This window comes from Heptranchias perlo, chromosome 19, assembly GCF_035084215.1.
Source record: "Heptranchias perlo isolate sHepPer1 chromosome 19, sHepPer1.hap1, whole genome shotgun sequence".
Taxonomy (NCBI): Eukaryota; Metazoa; Chordata; class Chondrichthyes; order Hexanchiformes; family Hexanchidae; genus Heptranchias; species Heptranchias perlo.
In genome coordinates, this window is record NC_090343.1 from 24,279,224 (window position 1) to 24,299,353 (window position 20,130).

Below are 20,130 nucleotides of genomic sequence, written 5' to 3' on the forward strand. Positions count from 1 at the left end.
GCATTTTCAAACTCCCCGCTCCAGCCAACACACTGTCTTAACCATGCACAGCTGAACAGGAGTTAAAGGTCATGATGGACCACCCCTCCCCCACCAGCGCTATTTAAAGGGAGCATGCAGGAGTTCCAGGTTAGATGCGGGATTAGTTATTCTGGCTGCAGGTACAATTGTGGGTGTTTGTGGAAGTTTCCTATAATTGGAGAAAGTTGCAATATTATATAGAGAGTGGTCTGGCTGGTCTTGCAGTACTGTTAGTGGCATTTAAAATAGTGTGCTGAACAAAGCTGCTTCTAGACATGGGTGGCCTGCGAGGACTTACTCTGGGAATTGAACATGACTGGGAGCATGCAAAGAGGCCACGCAGAGCAGGACATGCTGCAGGAAGAGGGAGGAGGAGGAGGAGGCAGAGGAGGAAGAGGCTGAAGAGGAAGTGACGGTGGTGGAGGAAGTGGAGGTTGAGGCAGGGAGGCAACAAGGTAGACAGGCCCTGTCTGACAGGGCTCTGCGTGATCAGATGATTAATAAGCAATACCAGTAACCTTAACGACACCTCCCCATTCACTAATTGTCCTACCCTCCTTACCTTTCCTCTACCACATGATCATCAAATCGTCCTCCTTATGATTACACATTGCTTCCTCCCTCAGCTCATTGTAGAAATGAAAACCAACACCAAATACAAATACATAACCACATTTATAGATTTACCCATGAAATAATTCAAACAAACTGATACTACTCACCCTTGTGCATTCCCTTAGTGCCTGTTGTTCGTGTGCCTTTACCTATCCTAGTGCCCCTACGAGGTGCATCCCCCGTGGCTGGAGCATTGGTGGTGGAAGGCTGCTGACTTTCAATTGAGGAGCGTGCAGATGGCTGTGAAGGACGACCTCGAGCAGCTCTGGGCTGGGAGAGCCCGGCTTCAGACTGCACTATCTCGGCCTGGGCTGCAGCAGTCTGGCCAGGCTGGCTGACAGGCAACAGCAAGGGCACTGGCGGAGTAAACAGGATAGGAGCAGGAATGCTGTCACCCTGAGAGAGGACAGAGGTTCGTCTCCCATGACGCCACTGCCACTCTCCCGGGGCGGCGCCTCAGCACTCTTGGTGATTGCTGGAGAACAGATTGCCGGACTGCCACGACGCCCTGGATGCCCAGTTCCACAGTGGAACCCAGAGCCACAATAGCAGCAGTCTGAGCTCCAAATGCAGCAGTCAGACCTTGGATGGCAGATGTTTGTGCTGCAATGGAAGCTGTGACATCGTTCATCAGACGTTGCATGATGGTGCGTTCCACAGGTATGCTGATGGAGGGAACCTCCCGTTCCATGTGGGCAAGGATGGGCTCCAAGCCCTGCGCAAAGCCCTGTGCCAAGTTGGAGCTGGACTCCTCCATGCCCCTTGACATTGTGTGCAGGCTTCTTGGCAGGCTTTCCAGTGCACCAAGCATTTGGTGGTGTATGCCCTTCAGCCTTCTTCTGTAGCCTGGCCCATCAAAGTCAACATCTGACTCCTCTGCAGCAGCACTAGTATGTGACCTCGCCCTCCGACAAGCTTGTACCTGTGGTATCCGTTTCCCCCAGTCCTAGCTCCTGTGCACTTGTGCCTGGTGTCTCACCACGTGCAGATCCCTCCTCTATCTTAGCCTCCAAACTAAGCGCGGTGTCAGTATCTGACCTGGTGGCTGTGAGTGTAAGATCGAGTGACGGTGCGGCTTCATCATCACTGTCATCTTCCTCTGCTTCTGCTGCCGTGCCTATTCTGGTTCTTGGGTATCTGAAATGACAAAGGGAGACGGATTGAGTTGCGGTGAGGGGAGAGGAGAAAGTAAGACGTGCGTGCTGACACCATCTGCAGCACGTGAGTCAGAAAAGACTGTGGGCTGAGGGAGAAGTGGGAAGCGAAAAGGAGGATTAGGATGCAGAGACCCTCATCATCAATACCTCCAGCACCGCCAGTGGCTACGGCCTCAGCCACAGTCCGTCCAATAATGGACAGCGCCGTCTCCTCCGTGGGGATGAGGACGTATAGGTGTACCTGTCTTCCATCCATTCTTTCCTGCTGTCTAGTGTTGTGCGCCATCTTCTCCTACAAGAAAGAGGGAAGTGTGTATGTGAGTGCAAGATGTTTGGGTGGTGTGGCTGTCATGGTTGAATAGCTGCCAATGTGTGTGACCTGTGAGTTGTGGGTTTGCTGCTTGCCAGAGTGGTACTGTGTGAGGGTGAGATGCAGCATGTGATTTGAAGGGTTCAGTGGTGATTGAAAGAGTTTGTTGGTAGGTGGGTGATGGGTGGTGTAGAGCGTGGAGCAGTGGATGACGCTAATGGTGCAATTGGTAGGATATGCCATTTGAAACTTGAACTCACTCACCTTGACCACTCGTGTCAAATCATTGAACTTCTTCCTGCATTGCATCCATCTGTGTGGTGTGACGCTCCCGGTACTTATCTCGTCCACCACAATCTCCCACTGCCTCTTCAGCATATGTCTTGAGGGCCTCCTGCCCCCCCGCAGATATAGGATGGCCCTCCGTCTGTCCATCCCTTCCACCAAGGCCTCTAGTGCACCGTCCGAGAACCTTGATGCACGCTCTCTCATTGGCGCAGTCATTCTTCAGTATATTCCACCGCAGATTCAGTTCCTAAAGCACTTCCAGCACTTCCTGCAGCCACAGTGCACCTCCCCTTTAAGAGGTGCAGGCTGCCTTTAAGTAGTGCTAGCCACTCCCGATATCAGCTGGTGTATGCAGCCAATCAACAGCGCAGGTAGCGCTGGCTGCACGCAGCAATCATTGAAATCATCAGGCAGCACGAATGTTATGTGCTGCCTGCATCACAATCAACAAGGGCAGGTTAATTGCACACCGCGATCCCAACGCCCACTTTCAGGGGTTAACCAATTTAACCCCCACTATATCTGGAATTCCTTCACAAGGGAGAAACAAAACAAAATAGTTCCTCGTTCCCTTGGTATAAAATGAAGTCAGAGAAGTCTGAGCTGGGGAGAACACTTAAGCAGTGTCTTGCTAAGATATTTTACATGAAGAAATAAACTAAGCAAAAATTACTTTGCTTCACAAATCATTCAATTCTTAGCAACTGAAAATCACAAACTATCTATTTTACCCCTGTGAGAATAAAGTTTTGCAACAGGAAAAATAAGACATACCATATGATTTATGAAGTATACGTTTGTTATGGAAAAAATGTTTATCCTGCTCTGATGTTTCACTGATTACACTGAACATTCCTTTTTTAATGCCCTAAGTGAAGGAGTTGTGCCAGGTCAAAACATTTTTAAAAAATGTTTCTCACTTTATGTGACTATCACATAATTTGTTTCACATTCTCCAATTCGTTGTCTTTCTTTTTCCTGTTTCTTTTCATTCTTTCAGTGTCCTTTATTTCTCTCTTAGTATGCCTCTCACATACTTTCTTTTGTTGTCACCTTTACACGTCTCTGCTCATCCCAGGCTTTTTCCTCACTCTCTCTGCCTCTTTCTGTGCATTCCTGTGTCTCCTTGACAAAGTCTGGGAGGGAAGGAATGGGGCTAGTTGAAACACTGAGAGACGGTATAAAAGGGAGGCTGGAAAGTTGTCAATATAGAAAAATTTAACAGATAGACATAATGGCCCAGAATTTGGTGAAAAAATAACGGCGTGTGAATGACACATGCTGTTATTAATGTGCAAATTGGCCAGCAACTTATGGCGAGGAAGAGATACCCCATGAACTGTGAATTGCCACAAGTTGCTGACCAATTTGCACCGCTCCGCCGTTAGCTTCTCGAAAATAGCATCTCACCCTTAACCTCCCTGTGATTTGTACATTAATTGCCCATCAAACTCGCCACAGAAAGTTAAGTCTAGTAATTAACAGCGTAAGTACCCTTTTAACAATGTGATAATTGTTAACGACTGCCAATCAACCTCTCTTGCCCAGAAAGTGAAATGTCAAATTTTAAAAAATAATTTCTCTTACTTTTCCTTTCTGACTCGTTTTTCTTTCTCTTAATCCAATCTTTCTTTCCCTCTTTTTTTTCTCTTTCTGTACCTGATTTGGCATTGAATTCACCCACTTTAATTCACCCTCCTTCTCAGTCCTTCCTTTGTTCGTTTCTAAATCCTTTAATCTCATTGGTTAAGGAGATACACTGTTTGTCTCGTTGTTCACCAAGGAGGGCAGATGCCCTGTTTCCCTCGCCCGCCGTTATCAGCTCGCACTTCCAGCAACTTTGTGGACAAAAAATATTAAAACCTAAACATGCACAAACAAGTCTAACTAACAGGGCATGCCGCGAGATGGCCCGCTCCAGCAAAATCTATGCCATTAATTTAAGTTATAGCATATAATAAGAACATTACACAAACAGATTTGCCATTTCTGCGACAGTTATTGGTCCATATATAATTATTACATTGCATGCAATATAAATATTCAATTTAAAGGATATAGCATTAAAAAATATATTGCATAAGATATGTCATTTTGTTTATGCATTTCAGCTGCAATTACTGCGCTATTATAATTTTAAATATATGTATGTTCCAGATGTGAGGAGCTGTATGGAAGGAGATGCTTATGATATTCTACAGAAGTGGATGACTTCTCAGTTCCCAGACCTGAGTGGTACAGCTGGAGGTCAGATTTTTGTCAGGTTGGGAACGCAGCCTCTGGTCATCAGTTCCCCCCCACCCCCACCCCCACCCCCCCTCCCCCCACCCCTCCTCCCCCCTCCCCCCCTCCCCACCCACACCAACTCATCCACCACAATTTCCTGGGCGGCTTGCATTCAGGTTGTTAATGAAAAGGACCTTTACCCAAGAACTAGCAGTAGCAGGATCCTTACAGAGGGAGAACATCTCACATATTGAATTGTCATCTTCCTGTGCTTTGAACTCTGAACTTGAACAACTTAATGGGAAGGGAAGGAGGGTGTAAAGAAAGGTAAGTCAGGGCAATGGATGGATGGGTGGCACGGGAGCAAGCAAGAAGGGTAGAGCTGGGGCAGTGAGGGAATTGCAAAGTGAGCTTGGTTTTGTGTTGAGCCTCAGAATATCATAGCAGTGTAAGCCAAGTGAAGTTTTGGGACGGGTGTACCAAAGTTCAGAGATGTTCATGAGATCTGGGAAGGAGTCTGTCAAGCCAGGAAGACAGGCTATGTAAGTTTATAATTTTGTGAATTGTTCAACTTTTAATGTTTACTATGTTGTCAATGCTATTTTTATGATGGGAAAGTCCTGCTGCTATTGCTCAGTCACGTCTCACGATGCACAAGTCAGCTGATTGTCCTTTACATCTCTCACAGCTGCTGAATGCTTAGAGAAAGATGCATCTGACAAGCAGCCTGCGACCTCCGAAGGATCCTTCCTGCACCTGATGCACCCATTTTGTCACGGCATTTTGTTTACTCAAGCAACAGCCCAGGTAGACCTATTTAAGGCAGCGGTATTACTGACACAGAGTGGATATGACTGGGTGCATCTCTCCCCAGAGATGACATAATCAATAGGCTTAAGCTGAGGATTTCAAGATCTCAGGGTCCTAATCTGTTAAAGATCAATGATTCATGAGCATTGGTCTCACTTGCAGGCAGTTGAGACAGTCTCTTCTCATACAGTGCTGATGTTGGAACCATTGGAGGAGTCGAGAACCCACAGTTGCAATTCAATGTGGGAGGTATGGCATGACGTGTCCAAGAGATCAATGCAGCTTCCAGACATCAAGAGGAGGGCATAAGAACTGTAGCCACTTCTGTAGTGGCAACGGCAACTGCTTCCATAAACGGAAGTCTCACAAAGTAGCCTTGACTGCTCAGAAACTGCAGTTTCAAAATAGCGGACAAGGCTCCCAGTTAAAACCATATTGCAGAATCACACTCCTGTATGTTTGCATTTAACCAGCCCCACGCTCAGCCATTTGATTATGGTGGGTGAGCTGCTAGCAGAATGTTTAGAGCCATATTGGGGTCAGGGGAGGAAAATCATGGCAGAAAACAAGGTGGCCAATTTTGGAGCGGAGTTTCAACTGAGGGGCCCTGCCACATTTCACTTGCCAAACCACCTCTACACCACCCAGAAAAGGTCAGGTTTCATATGGAAAGTCTGGGCTCTTATGTCAGAGGAAGTTGTGATCAAACAGTCTGCTGCTCGGACCACATCTTGACAACCTTGTACAGTTCTGGACACCGAGGCAGGAGAAAGATACTGATGTGGTGGGGCCATTATAGAGAAGAACCATAAGGCGGATCCCTAGTGTAGGATATAGATTCAAATTTCGGACTGATTATCAAGAAATTAGTCTTCACACAAAGAGGGATCAACACCTGATTCAAGGCGGGCCAAATGGCCTTGCTCATCCATAGTCATTTTGTGATTTTTTTTTAAGTGAGGAAGAGAAGGAGCAATGAAAGGAGGACGGGCAGCATTTATAAATGCACATAATCCAACCGGCTAAGCCGCTCTACGAGCGAAGAGGTAGCACTGTGCAGTGTGTGTTGCCTGTGATTCACAAGAGCTATCACCTGTATTGCGAAAAGACATTGTGCATTTTCTGCAGTTGTGGAGTAGAAGACAATGCTGCTGTCCATTGACCCCATGCCTGTCTGCCATGTTAAGGCTCTCTGAAAAATCATGCCTGGAGTGCACGAGATGGCAGATCAATGTTCAGTGCACCTTGCAACAAATTTCAAGTCTGCCTTAGATATTCTCTCAAAGCAGAAATGTGCCCATACTGACTAGTGACAGTTGGGGCAAATCTAAAACACTTCAGCATAAACTTACTCAGCTACCTCCTCATAAAAAAGAGAAATAAGAATCCACAATGCCCTGATCCAGTCAGAAGACTAGATACATACTTTCTGTGACCATCTGTGTGTTAGCATTAGCACAATGTTGATTCCTCTATTGTTAGCACCACATGTTACCACCTCCAATATTACAACTTGGAGGCTGTTAGCCCTGTGCATTGTCTGAAGTCGGGAGTGTTAGCGCTGTGCATTGTCTGCACTCTGAGGGGTTATGCCTGCAGCACTACTATATATTGGTAACTATATCTGTGTGGTCCAGCAGAGATTGGTAGTGTTAGCGCTGCGCGTTGCCTGAACTCGGGAGTGTTAGCGTTGTGCATTAGTTGAAATCGGGAGTGTTAGCGCTGTGCATTGGCTGAACTTTGGGATGTGTTAGCGCTGTGCGTTGCCTGAACTCAGGAGTAATGTAAGGAATCTTACAATACCAGGTTATAGTCCAACAGTTTTATTTGAAAATCACAAGCTTTCGGAGCTTACCTCTTTCGTCAGGTGAGTGAAGGGTTCTAAAAACGCATAGCATACATTAGGCTGGGAGACGATCACAGCAATCAAAGGTGTCGTTGGTGTTCAGACAGGTTAGCCATGGAAAACATTACATCCCAGTATACTGAATACACAATGGGTCAGATTACAAAGACAGAGAGAGAAAGAGATCCAAAAGGCAGAGAGAGAAAGAGAATGTCCAGTTGTATTAAAAACAGATAACTTTTTTTTCCGCTGGTGGGGTTACGTGTAGCGTGACATGAACCCAAGATCCCGGTTGAGGCCGTCCGCACCCATAAAACTGTTGGACTATAACCTGGTTTTGTAAGATTCCTTACATTTGTCCACCCCAGTCCATCACCGGCATCTCCACATCATGAACTCAGGAGTGTTAGTGCTGTGCACTGTCTGAAATGTAGGGAGTGTTAGCGCTGTGCATTGTCTGAACTTTGGGGCGTGTTAGCGCTGTGCATTGCCTGAACTCAGGAGTGTTAGTGTTGTGCATTGTCTGAACTTAGGGGTTATACCTGCAGTGCCACTATATATTGGTAATTATCTCTGCATTGTCAAGCACAGCTTAAGGACTGCACTGCCTGCCACTGACTGGATCAAATTACACACTTCAGGCAAATTACACGTTGCAAGGTGACTGGTGGCCAATTACATCTCCCACTTCCCTGTATTGTCTGTATACCTGTACACTAAAGGACACATAGACACAATAATGGGTGTTACCCATAGGCGCATCCTTCTACTTTCTGACTTTCTGCTTATTTCTCTTCAGCCAGTTACTTATCCATATCCTTGCTTTACTCTTGATACCCACTGACCTTAGTTTCTCATGCAGCACCATATCAAAAGCTTTCTGGAAGTCAGGGGCAGCCTAGATGCCCATCAGTATGGAACAAGAAACACCACTGATACGATGCCTACAACGTGAGTTAGATTAAGGCTGGTATTTCTGCTTCAGCACTTGCCAGCTCTCATCTATTTTCTATCTATTAAAGTGAATGAGTGGAATTCATGGGCTCGAGAGTGTAGAAGCAGAAAATCCCAGCTGATATGTCAAATAGAATGGACATTAAAAGGACAAGGCACAATTATAGCCATAGAAAAGATGTACATTTTTGAACCAGGTTAATTAGCCAGTTTTATTTAACTGAAAGGAGTACCCAATAATAAATGTCATCAACCATATTTACTTATTAATATCTGCAAATTTCCCATGGTGTTGCTCACAGTGAGTCAGAGGATATGCTGTTTTGTAAGGGCAGGAACATTATACCATGTAATACTCATAATTTGAAGCAGTGTCCTTTATGGCCACAAGGTTTGATTTCTGTTAATAGGCACATCCTGAGGTCAATTAAAGACTAATTATTGTAAATGTACAGGTGGGGGTCAATTAGAAGATAATTTCAGTTGCTGGGGAAGTTTATCTGTAGATTTGCAACTGTTTGCAAATCCCCATCTCCCCCCTAAGGTCAGAAACCAGCAGGATATGACTGGCTTTTTTCTTTACAATCTTTCCCTCCCCATCCGTGACACCGAAATTGGCATATGTAACAAAGTGTATCAGACATGGCCTAGACACATGACATAAAAATCTTAAAACTCACAGAAAAATAGAAGTGAAGATCATTTTGTCATTTGCCTTTTCATACCCGATGCAAAGGAAACTGATGCAGGTTTGTTTGAAAATAAAAACATTTTTTTAGGTTAACATTTTTAACCCAAAATCTATAAAGATGAGCTTTGATAGGCCAAATGGTCCTTTCTCATAACTGACTTTTCATATGTTTTTATTTATACTATTTCCATGCATATTATTCCCTCAATCCAGTATTTAACCATGATTTTGTGCAAACCCTGGTTTGAAACAGTTTAAACAATAAAAGGCGGGATAAAAGGCGGGATTTCAGAGCGCTGAGAGGAGCCGAGCGGAGCGGAGGGAGCGTCCGATAAAAGGCCGGATTTCAGAGCGCTGAGAACAGCTGAGAGGAGCCGAGCGGAGCGGAGGGAGGGTCCGATAAAAGGCCGGATTTCAGAGCGCTGAGAACAGCTGAGAGGAGCGGAGCGGAGCGGAGGGAGCGTCCGATAAAAAGCGGGATTTCAGAGCGCTGAGAACAGCTGAGAGGAGCCGAGCCGAGCGGAGGGAGCGTCCGATAAAAGGCGGGATTTCAGAGTGCTGAGAACAGCTGAGAGGAGCCAAGCCGAGCGGAGGGAGCGTCCGATAAAAGGCGGGATTTCAGAGCGCTGAGAACAGCTGAGAGGAGCCGAGCCGAGCGGAGGGAGGGTCCGATAAAAAGCGGGATTTCAGAGCGCTGAGAACAGCTGAGAGGAGCCGAGCCGAGCGGAGGGAGCGTCCGATAAAAGGCGGGATTTCAGAGCGCTGAGAACAGCTGAGAGGAGCCGAGCGGAGGGAGGGTCCGATAAAAGGCGGGATTTCAGAGCGCTGAGAACAGCTGAGAGGAGCCGAGCGGAGGGAGGGTCCGATAAAAGGCGGGATTTCAGAGCGCTGAGAACAGCTGAGAGGAGCCGAGCGGAGCGGAGGGAGCGTCCGATAAAAGGCGGGATTTCAGAGCGCTGAGAGGAGCCGAGCCGAGCCGAGCGGAGCTGCGACGGAGTTCGAAGTGACGTCAGGAATCAGATCGGGACGCGACACAGGGGAGGCACCTGATTGGGGAGTAGGTTCAGGTGAGTATTTCTACTTATCGACAGTAACTGAAGTAAAAGGAAAGGGAAGGTCTGCAGGTCTTATAGGAAGTAGCGTTTATTTTTTAGTGAATCAAGGTCCCTAGTGTAGTTAACATTCTCTAAATTGAGAACGATTTAAAGGAGTAAACTCCTTAAAGGGAGTGGTAAGTCGTTTTTCTTTCCTTTTTTTTCTCTTGACATTGCAGTTGTTGTTAAGCTAACTTAAGGGTTAAGTCATGGCAGGAGATCCCAGAGCCGTGTCATGTTCCTCTTGTGAGATGTGGGAATTCAGGGCTCCTTCCTGTATCCCTGATTCCTTCACCTGCGGGAAGTGTGTCCAGCTGCAGCTATTGTTTGACCGCTTGACGGCTCTGGAGCTGCGAATGGACTCACTTTGGAGCATCCGCGATGCTGAGAAAGTCGTGGATAGCACGTTCAGTGAGTTGGTCACACCACAGATAAAAATTACTGAGGGAGATAGTGAATGGGTGACCAACAGACAGAGGAAGAGTAGGAAGGCAGTGCAGGGGTCCCCTGCGGTCATCTCCCTCCAAAACAGGTATACCGTTTTGGATACTGTTGGGGGAGATGGCTCACCAGGGGAAGGTGGCAGTGGCCAGGTTCATGGCACCGTGGCTGGCTCTGCTGCACAGGAGGGCAGGAAAAAGAGTGGCAGAGCTATAGTGATAGGGGACTCGATTGTAAGGGGAATAGACAGGCGTTTCTGCGGACGCAACCGAGACTCCAGGATGGTATGTTGCCTCCCTGGTGCAAGGGTCAAGGATGTCTCGGAGCGGCTGCAGGACATTCTGGAGGGGGAGGGTGAACAGCCAGTTGTCGTGGTGCATATAGGCACCAACGATATAGGTAAAAAACAGGATGAGGTCCTACAAGCTGAATTTAGGGAGTTAGGAGTTAAACTAAAGAGTAGGACCTCAAAGGTAGTAATCTCAGGATTGCTACCAGTGCCACGGGCAAGTCAGAGTAGGAATGACAGGATAGCTAAGATGAATACGTGGCTTGAGAGATGGTGCAAGAGGGAGGGATTCAAATTCCTGGGCCATTGGAACCGGTTCTGGGGGAGGTGGGACCAGTACAAATTGGACGGTCTGCATCTGGGCAGGACTGGAACCAATGTCCTAGGGGGAGTGTTTGCCAGTGCTGTTGGGGAGGGTTTAAACTAATGTGGCAGGGGGATGGGAACCAATGCAGGAAGTCAGTGGGAAATAAAATGGTGACAGAAACAAAAGGCAGTAAGGGAGAGTGTACAGAACATGACCGGACAGATGGTCTGAGAAAGCAGGGCAAAGACCAAGGGAAGTCTAGATTAAACTGCATTTATTTCAATGCAAGAAGTCTGATGGGCAAGGCAGATGAACTCAGGGCATGGATGGGTACATGGGACTGGGATGTTATAGCTATTACTGAAACATGGATAAGGGAGGGGCAGGACTGGCAGCTCAATGTTCCAGGGTACAGATGCTATAGGAAAGATAGAGCAGGAGGTAAGAGAGGAGGGGGAGTTGCGTTCTTGATTAGGGAGAACATCACGGCAGTAGTGAGAGGGGATATATCCGAGGGTTCGCCCACTGAGTCTATATGGGTAGAACTGAAAAATAAGAAGGGAGAGATCACTTTGATAGGATTGTACTACAGACCCCCAAATAGTCAACGGGAAATTGAGGAGCAAATATGTAAGGAGATTACAGACAGGTGCAAGAAAAATAGGGTGGTAATAGTAGGGGACTTTAACTTTCCCAACATTGACTGGGACAGCCATAGCATTAGGGGCTTGGATGGAGAGAAATTTGTTGAGTGTATTCAGGAGGAATTTCTCATTCAGTATGTGGATGGCCTGACTAGAGAGGGGGCAAAACTTGACCTCCTCTTGGGAAATAAGGAAGGGCAGGTGACAGAAGTGTTAGTGAGGGATCACTTTGGGACAAGTGATCATAATTCCATTAGTTTTAAGATAGCTATGGAGAAGGATAGGTCTGGCCCAAAAGTTAAAATTCTAAATTGGGGAAAGGCCAATTTTGATGGTATTAGACAGGAACTTTCAGAAGTTGATTGGGAGAGTCTGTTGGCAGGCAAAGGGACGTCTGGTAAGTGGGAGGCTTTCAAAAGTGTGTTAACCATGGTTCAGGGTAAGCACATTCCTTATAAAGTGAAGGGCAAGGCTGGTAGAAGTAGGGAACCTTGGATGACTCGGGAGATTGAGGCACTAGTCAAAAAGAAGAAGGAGGCATATGACATGCATAGGCAGCTGGGATCAAGTGGATCCCTTGAAGAGTATAGAGATTGCCGGAGTAGAGTTAAGAGAGAAATCAGGAGGGCAAAAAGGGGATATGAGATTGCTTTGGCAGATCAGGCAAAGGTGAATCCAAAGAGCTTCTACAAATACATAAAGGGCAAAAGGGTAACTAGGGAGAGAGTAGGGCCTCTTAAGGATCAACAAGGTCATCTATGTGCGGAACCACAAGAAATGGGTGAGATCCTGAATGAATATTTCACATCGGTATTTACGGTTGAGAAAGGCATAGATGTTAGGGAACTTGGGGAAATAAATAGTGATGTCTTGAGGAGTGTACATATTACAGAGAGGGAGGTGCTGGAAGTCTTAACGCGCATCAAGGTAGATAAATCTCCGGGACCTGATGAAATGTATCCCAGGACGTTATGGGAGGTTAGGGAGGAAATTGCGGGTCCCCGAGCAGAGATATTTGAATCATCCACCGCTACAGGTAAGGTGCCTGAAGATTGGAGGGTAGCAAATGTTGTGCCTTTGTTTAAGAAGGGCGGCAGGGAAAAGCCTGGGAACTACAGACCAGTGAGCCTGACATCTGTAGTGGGTAAGTTGTTAGAGGGTATTCTGAGGGACAGGATCTACAGGCATTTGGAGAGGCAGGGACTAATTAGGAACAGTCAGCATGGTTTTGTGAGAGGAAAATCATGTCTCACGAATTTGATTGAGTTTTTTGAAGGGGTAACCAAGAAGATAGATGAGGGCTGTGCAGTAGACGTGGTCTACATGGACTTCAGCAAAGCATTTGACAAGGTACCGCATGGTAGGTTGTTACATAAGGTTAAATCTCATGGGATCCAAGGTGAGGTAGCCAATTGGATACAAAATTGGCTTGACGACAGAAGACAGAGGGTGGTTGTAGAGGGTTGTTTTTCAAACTGGATGCCTGTGTCCAGCGGTGTGCCTCAGGGATCGGTGCTGGGTCCGCTGTTATTTGTTATTTATATTAATGATTTGGATGAGAATTTAGGAGGCATGGTTAGTAAGTTTGCAGATGACACCAAGATTGGTGGCATTGTGGACAGTGAAGAAGGTTATCTAGGATTGCAACGGGATCTTGATCAATTGGGCCAGTGGGCCGATGAATGGCAGATGGAGTTTAATTTAGATAAATGTGAGGTGATGCATTTTGGTAGATCGAATCGGGCCAGGACCTACTCCGTTAATGGTAGGGCGTTGGGGAGAGTTATAGAACAAAGAGATCTAGGAGTACAGATTCATAGCTCCTTGAAAGTGGAGTCACAGGTGGATAGGGTGGTGAAGAAGGCATTCGGCATGCTTGGTTTCATTGGTCAGAACATTGAATGCAGGAGTTGGGATGTCTTGTTGAAGTTGTACAGGGCATTGGTGAGGCCACACTTGGAGTACTGTGTACAGTTCTGGTCACCCTATTATAGAAAGGATATTATTAAACTAGAAAGAGTGCAGAAAAGATTTACTAGGATGCTACCGGGACTTGATGGTTTGACTTACAGGGAGAGGTTAGACAGACTGGGACTTTTTTCCCTGGAGAGTAGGAGGTTAAGGGGTGATCTTATAGAAGTCTATAAAATAATGAGGGGCATAGAAAAGGTCGATAGTCAAAATCTTTTCCCAAAGGTAGGGGAGTCTATAACGAGGGGGCATAGATTTAAGGTGAGAGGGGAGAGATACAAAAGGGTCCAGAGGGGCAATTTTTTCACTCAAAGGGTGGTGAGTGTCTGGAACGAGCTGCCAGAGGCAGTAGTAGAGGCGGGTACAATTTTGTCTTTTAAAAAGCATTTGGACAGTTACATGGGTAAGATGGGTATCGAGGGATATGGGCCAAGTGCAGGCAATTGGGACTAGCTTAGTGGTATAAACTGGGCGACATGGACATGTTGGGCTGAAGGGCCTGTTTCCATGTTGTAACTTCTATGATTCTATGAATGCTGCTTTGAGCACTCTGCACTGCTTGCTTCTCTAATCTTCGAACCTGCTGTACAACTGAAGATACAAGAACATTCAATATATGTAGCACCAGAGAGCAAACTAAATATAGCTCTCATACACACTGTACAATTCTCCAACACTTCGAATATCTGACAACCTCTCCTTCCCTGTTAATTTGTTTTCTGGAGCAAATCACCTGTCAGAAAGATTTAATCAGCTAACAGAAAGGTAAAAAGACCACTTTCCTTCCCCATCCCTAAAATGGTAATAGGAAATTGTCTCCTAGGGGGCGAAGTGCGCGGAACGTGGTTATAGTAGCTATCATATCAAAAACAGAAACTCCTAATAACTTTTATCCACTTATTTGAAATGTTGCAACTGCAATAACTAACACCGTGCGAAAAAATCATGTCACATTTTGCGAAGTATCTCAGTGAATTACAGTATCAATGTCGCAAACATTCTTTAAAAAATCTTAGGACTGCAGGGACATGCTCTGTCCTAAGCTTCCGGAGGTTTCACAGCTGTCATGAAAGTGAAAGATCCCCGATCACATAGTGCTGCATGAAGATGGACTGTGCCGAACACCTCCCTCACTGAATGTTTACCTGTCCGACCTGGCGGCTACGATCTCGGCACTCTGGGTATCCTTGGCAGCACTCCCCACCTCATTCTCAGCCATTGTTCTTCGCTGTACCGGGGTAGCCGGGCGCGCTGGGTTCTGTAGTTCAGCGGGCAGGCGGCGCCTATTCGCGCGGCCCCAGACCAGCGCCAGAGAAGACTACAACTACCCGAAGGCCCCGCGCCAGCTGTACCCTTGGTTGAAATAGCAACGCTAAGTAAACATAAAACCCCAGAACTGTGTGAAACTCCACCCCCCCCCCGTCACCCTTGTGAATGTTAAACAAATGCACCCATTGCACCGATAGATCACAACCTGCTTTTCAAAGTGTAGAACAGAAAAAATCTGTAAAAGCTAGTCTATCTTTGGGAAATGATTAGACTACTTCCTTATTGTGAGCCACCAGTTGTCATTGTGTGAAACAGGTTATTTTTAGTAACATCTGCAAGCTGACCTCACTACAATAATGGGGCTGACTTTCCTCTAGTGTAGTCTAGTATTGACAAATCTATTAGAGTTTTTGGAAGATGTAACTAGCAGGGTATATAAAGGGGAACCAGTGGATGTAGTATATTTGGATTTTCAAAAGGCATTTTATAAGGTGCCACACAAGAGAAGGGCTCACGGGGCTGGGGGTAATATATTAACATGGTTAGAGGACAGTAAACAGAGAACAGGAATGAACGGGTCATTTTCAGGTTGGCAGGCTGTAACTAGTGGGGTGCCGCAAGGTTTGGTGCTTGGACCCCAGCTATTTATATTAATGACTTAGATGAAGGGACCGAGTGTAATGTATCCAAGTTTGCTGATGATACAAAGCTAAGTGGGAAAGTAAGCTGTGAGGAGGACACAAAGAGTCCACAAAGGGATATAGACAGGTTAAGTGAGTGGGCAAGAAGGTGGCAGATGGAGTATAATGTGGGGAAATGTAAGGTTATTTACTTTGGTAGGAAGAATAGAAAAACATTTTTTTTTAAATGGTGAGAAACTATTAAACGTTGGTGTTCAGAGAGATTTGGGTGTCCTTGTACATGAAACACAGAAAGTTAACATGCAGGTACAGCAAACAATTAGGAAGGCAAATGGCATGTTGGCCTTTATTGCAAGGGGTTCGGAATAGAAGAGTAAGGAAGTCTTGCTGCAATTGTAAAGGGCTTTGGTAAGACCACACCTGGAGTACTGTGTACAGTTTTGGTCTCCTTACCTAAGGAGAGATATACTTGCCCTAGAGGCAGTGCAATGAGGGTTCATTAGATTATTTCTGGGATCGGAGGGTTGACCTATGAGGAGAGATTGAATAGAATGAACCTATACTCCCTGGAGTTTAGCAGAATGAGAAGTGATCTTATTGAAACATATAAGATTCTGAGAGGGCTTGATAGGGTAGATGGTAAGAGGCTGTTTCCCCTGGCTGGACGGTCTGGAACTAGGGGGCATAGTCTCAGGATAAAGGGTCGGCCATTTAGGACTAAGATGAGGATAAATTTCTTCACTCAGAGGGTTGTGAATCTTTGAAATTCTCTACCCCAGAGGGCTGCGAATGCTCAATCAATGAGACTGATAGATTTTTGGACTCTAAGGGAATGAAGGGAAAAGGGGATCGGGTGGGAAAGCGGAGTTGAGGTCGAAGCTCAGCCATGATCCTATTGAATGACGGAGCAGACTCGAGGGGCTCTATGGCCTACTCCTGCTCCTATTTCTTATGTTCTTAAGTCAATTCTAAATGTTTAAGAACTGGTGCTAATCTCACTAGAAAAGAAATGTGCTAATAACACTCGAATTTGGTGGGTCAGCTCCTTTGTATAATTATTCTCGGATCTAGATGCAGATTTGGGTGGGTACATTGTGGAAAATTGTATACAAGTGAAATTTGAAGGGATGATGCCAGGGATAAGAAACTTCAATTATGAGAAAAGACTTGAGATACCGAGACTATTTCCATTGGAGCAGCAATGGCTAAGAGGTGATGGAGCGATTGATAGAGGTTTTTTAAATTATATAGAATTTTGATGGCGTGAACAAGGAAACCTATAAACTTTGGCTGAGGAATTAGTGAAGAGGAGTCATCATTTTAAAACCATCCCACAGAAAGTAAGGAGAAAGATTAGGAGAAATTTCTTTACTCAGAGGGTTGTTGGAGCATGGAATGTTTTGCCACACAGATTGCAGCAGGCGATGCCAATAGTTTGGGCTCCACAGCAAGTAGAAAGGGAATCCTTTGCCAACACGGAATTGAAAAACATTCAGCAATGCATCCAATCTGGACATTACCCACAGTATGTTCTCATGAAAGAGGAACTGTGAGTACTTGGTCAGTTGGTCATAAGAGGGGACCGAACTGTCATCTCAAGGGCTTTGTGGAATCAAGTTCTTGATGTTGACGCATGAAGCACATATAGGGTTGCCATCTCTGGTTGGACAAATTCCTGGAGGGTTGATCACCTGACATTTGATCACGTGATATTTGCCCGCAGTTTGAAAGTGTTATTGCACTGAACAGCCTGTCTGTTACTGCCCAATCCAACCTGCTCACTGAGCAGATGTGGACAGCTTTACTGAACATCATTCCTGCTCCAGGGTTCTGGGACTGTTGACATGGTTCACAAACCTTTCAGAACACGTGCAAACTAATATGAATGCACAGGAGGCTCCAGCCTGACCCCCTGACAATGGCTTAGCTTTAGCTGTGGAGGAGAAAAATGTCAAACTGGTGAAGTGAGAAGTCCTGCAAGCACAAAAAGCCCTTTAAGCATCAGCACCTTCACTTGAAACTCTATAGCAAATACTGAGGCAGCAGTTTATTTTTGGAGGAATATGGAATGGACCATCGAACAATGACTCCATATTGATCACAAGCTAATGGTGAAGTGGAATGGCAAAACAGGACATGATTGACGGTGTCACAAGTGGCACAAGCGGAAAGGAAAAACTGGAAGCAAGAAATGCTAACATTCCTTATGGCATAGCGAAACACCCTGCAGGCAATGGCGTGTGCGACTCCAGCTTGTTTAATGTTTGGATAAGAGCTGCACACAAAGTTGCCAGAACTACAGCGCGATGCCAATGTTATGGACGAGGGCCATTGTAATTAGGGCTGGAAGCATAATATTGAGAGGAAGACATACATGGATGGATACTGCCATGCAACCCTGACTGAGATTAAGGTTGGCAATTAGGTTTCGATGAAGGCACTGAAAAAGGGTAAACTTACGGCGAATTTCAAAACCGAACCCTACATTGTGGTGAGGAGAAAAGTCACCATACATTCATCAGCCAGGATGATGTTCAAGCGGAACAAGTCACATGTAAAGAAGCTGGTGGGAGAGATGAGGTACTTGCAGGGTGGTAAGCCTGGTGAAATGGATGTTTCTAGTTTATGAGCCATACACATGAAGATTCTGATCCGCATATCTGTGGTGGCAACCAGTTTGTTTCTTATAGGGACTGGTAGTTTATTTCCTGTTAGTCAAGGTGCTAAACAATGATAATCAGAGCTCTGCACTAATTGGTTTGCTAAATTTCACAATCAGACAGTATTGTGCATAGAGGAAAGTGCAGCACCCCCTGTGTGCTCATCATTTTTTTGCCTTACACAATCAATTCCTCCATAAAAGTCATAAATGGTTGACACTGGAAAATCGACTAGTGTGCTGACAAACCCCACCATGATGTATAGGCCCCTATTGCTCACTAGATGAAAGACTCTATCATATTTCCTATCTCCACTTAACCACAGGATCTTATCATGGCCCCATCTTCTCTTTTTAACCTCTGGCTCTTTCCAGGCTGGAAATGGGGCATCAGCAAAATCACTCAGTCTGTAATCCACAAATGAATGAAGAAGATGCTTGATGCATTGTTTGCAAGAGCAAGCAATCACATCATTTTCCCCATGGGCAAGAGACAACAACAGGAGAGAACTGTGAGTTTTTTCCACTTGGTTGGATTCCCCACGGTCCAGGTTGTAAATGAGCACACATGTAACCTTTTGTGCTCCTGCACACAACAGTGGGCCATTTGTGAATTTCAAAGGCCACCATTTAATTAACAGCCAGCTTGTCCGTGACCATCTACACAGGATAATGCTTGTGAAATTCATGTAGCACTGGAAACCGGCACGAAATAGGCATCACGTCCGGAACGCTCACCCGAAGATGTCGACCGGGGCTTGCTACGAATTGGGCCTCAGGCCTCATCTCCATAAAACCAGTGAGCTGCAGATGCCAATAGGACATCCCGATGCAGCCTGCCAGTTGGGGCCTCAGGAAAATCGTCTGGCTCGCAGATAGATCCTGGGGGTGGGAGGCGAACAGGAGGGGAAGAGTCTGGGCTGGCAGTGGCCCGCAGTACTCCTGGGAGTCGGGAGGATGTGTGTTCAAGTCCCACTCCAGAGACTTGTGCACAAAATCTAGGCTGACACTCCAGTGCAGTACTGAGGGTGTGCTGCACTGTTGAAGGTGCCTTCTTTTGGATGAGATGTTAAACCGAGGCCCTGTCTGCCCTCTCAGGTGGATGTAAAAGATCCTATGGCCCTATTTCGAAGAAGAGCGGGGCAGTTCTCCCCCGGTGCCCTGGCCAATATTTATCCCTCAACAAACATCACTAAAACAGATAATCTGGTTATTATCACATTGCTGTTTGTGGGACCTCGCTATGCACAAATTATCTGCCGCGTTTTCTACATTATAACAGTGACTACTCTTCAAAAGTACTTCAATGGCTGTAAGGCACTTTGGGAGGTCGTGAAAGGCACTATATAAATGCAAGTCTTTCTTTTCTTCTTGCCTTCTCCTGGCTCCACATAAACATACATAAAAAAGTTACTTACCTTTTTGCCGGCAGCCTTCAGCGGTAATTTTAAGGACCCCTGTGATGCCACTGTAGACCCTGAAAAAGTGAGTGGAGCACGCTCCATCAGTTTATGCTGATTCTGGGAGCAATGTCCTAAAGCAGACATTAGGCATATCCAAGGAGCCTAATGTCGGTTTCAGGTGGGCACTGGACACTTGGAGTCGCCGGCTTCCAATTTTGCAGCTTGTGCACTTCCAGGCCCCCCAAATGGTAATTTTTCACCCAAATAATTGTGTGCGGTGGGGATGAATTTCTCCCCCTTAGACTCCAAACTAGCCACATGCTTTTGAGAAAATGAAGATGAGCAAGAACTTCCTTTCCACAATTTCACCATAGTTCAAAACAAAGTAACTGTAAATGTACAAAAGTACAGGCTGTGCACATTTTTTAGTTCTCATAATTACTGAACTAGCAACCAAAAAAAACCCGCAATAGTAAATGACTTGTAGCTTGCCC

General features: G+C 45.9%; 1 protein-coding gene across 2 annotated transcripts in view; it reads right to left on the reverse strand.

Moving 5' to 3' along the window:
* LOC137335241 (uridine-cytidine kinase-like 1) overlaps positions 1-14,884 on the reverse strand; it is a 127,148-nt gene extending 112,264 nt beyond the window's left edge. For both annotated transcript variants that reach the window (XM_068000497.1, XM_068000498.1), the window contains exon 1: positions 14,810-14,884. In XM_068000497.1, coding sequence (XP_067856598.1) covers positions 14,810-14,883 — 74 coding nt within the window. In that variant the 5' untranslated portion in view covers position 14,884. The remainder of the gene's footprint in view (positions 1-14,809) is intronic.
* Positions 14,885-20,130: the final 5,246 nt, after the last annotated feature.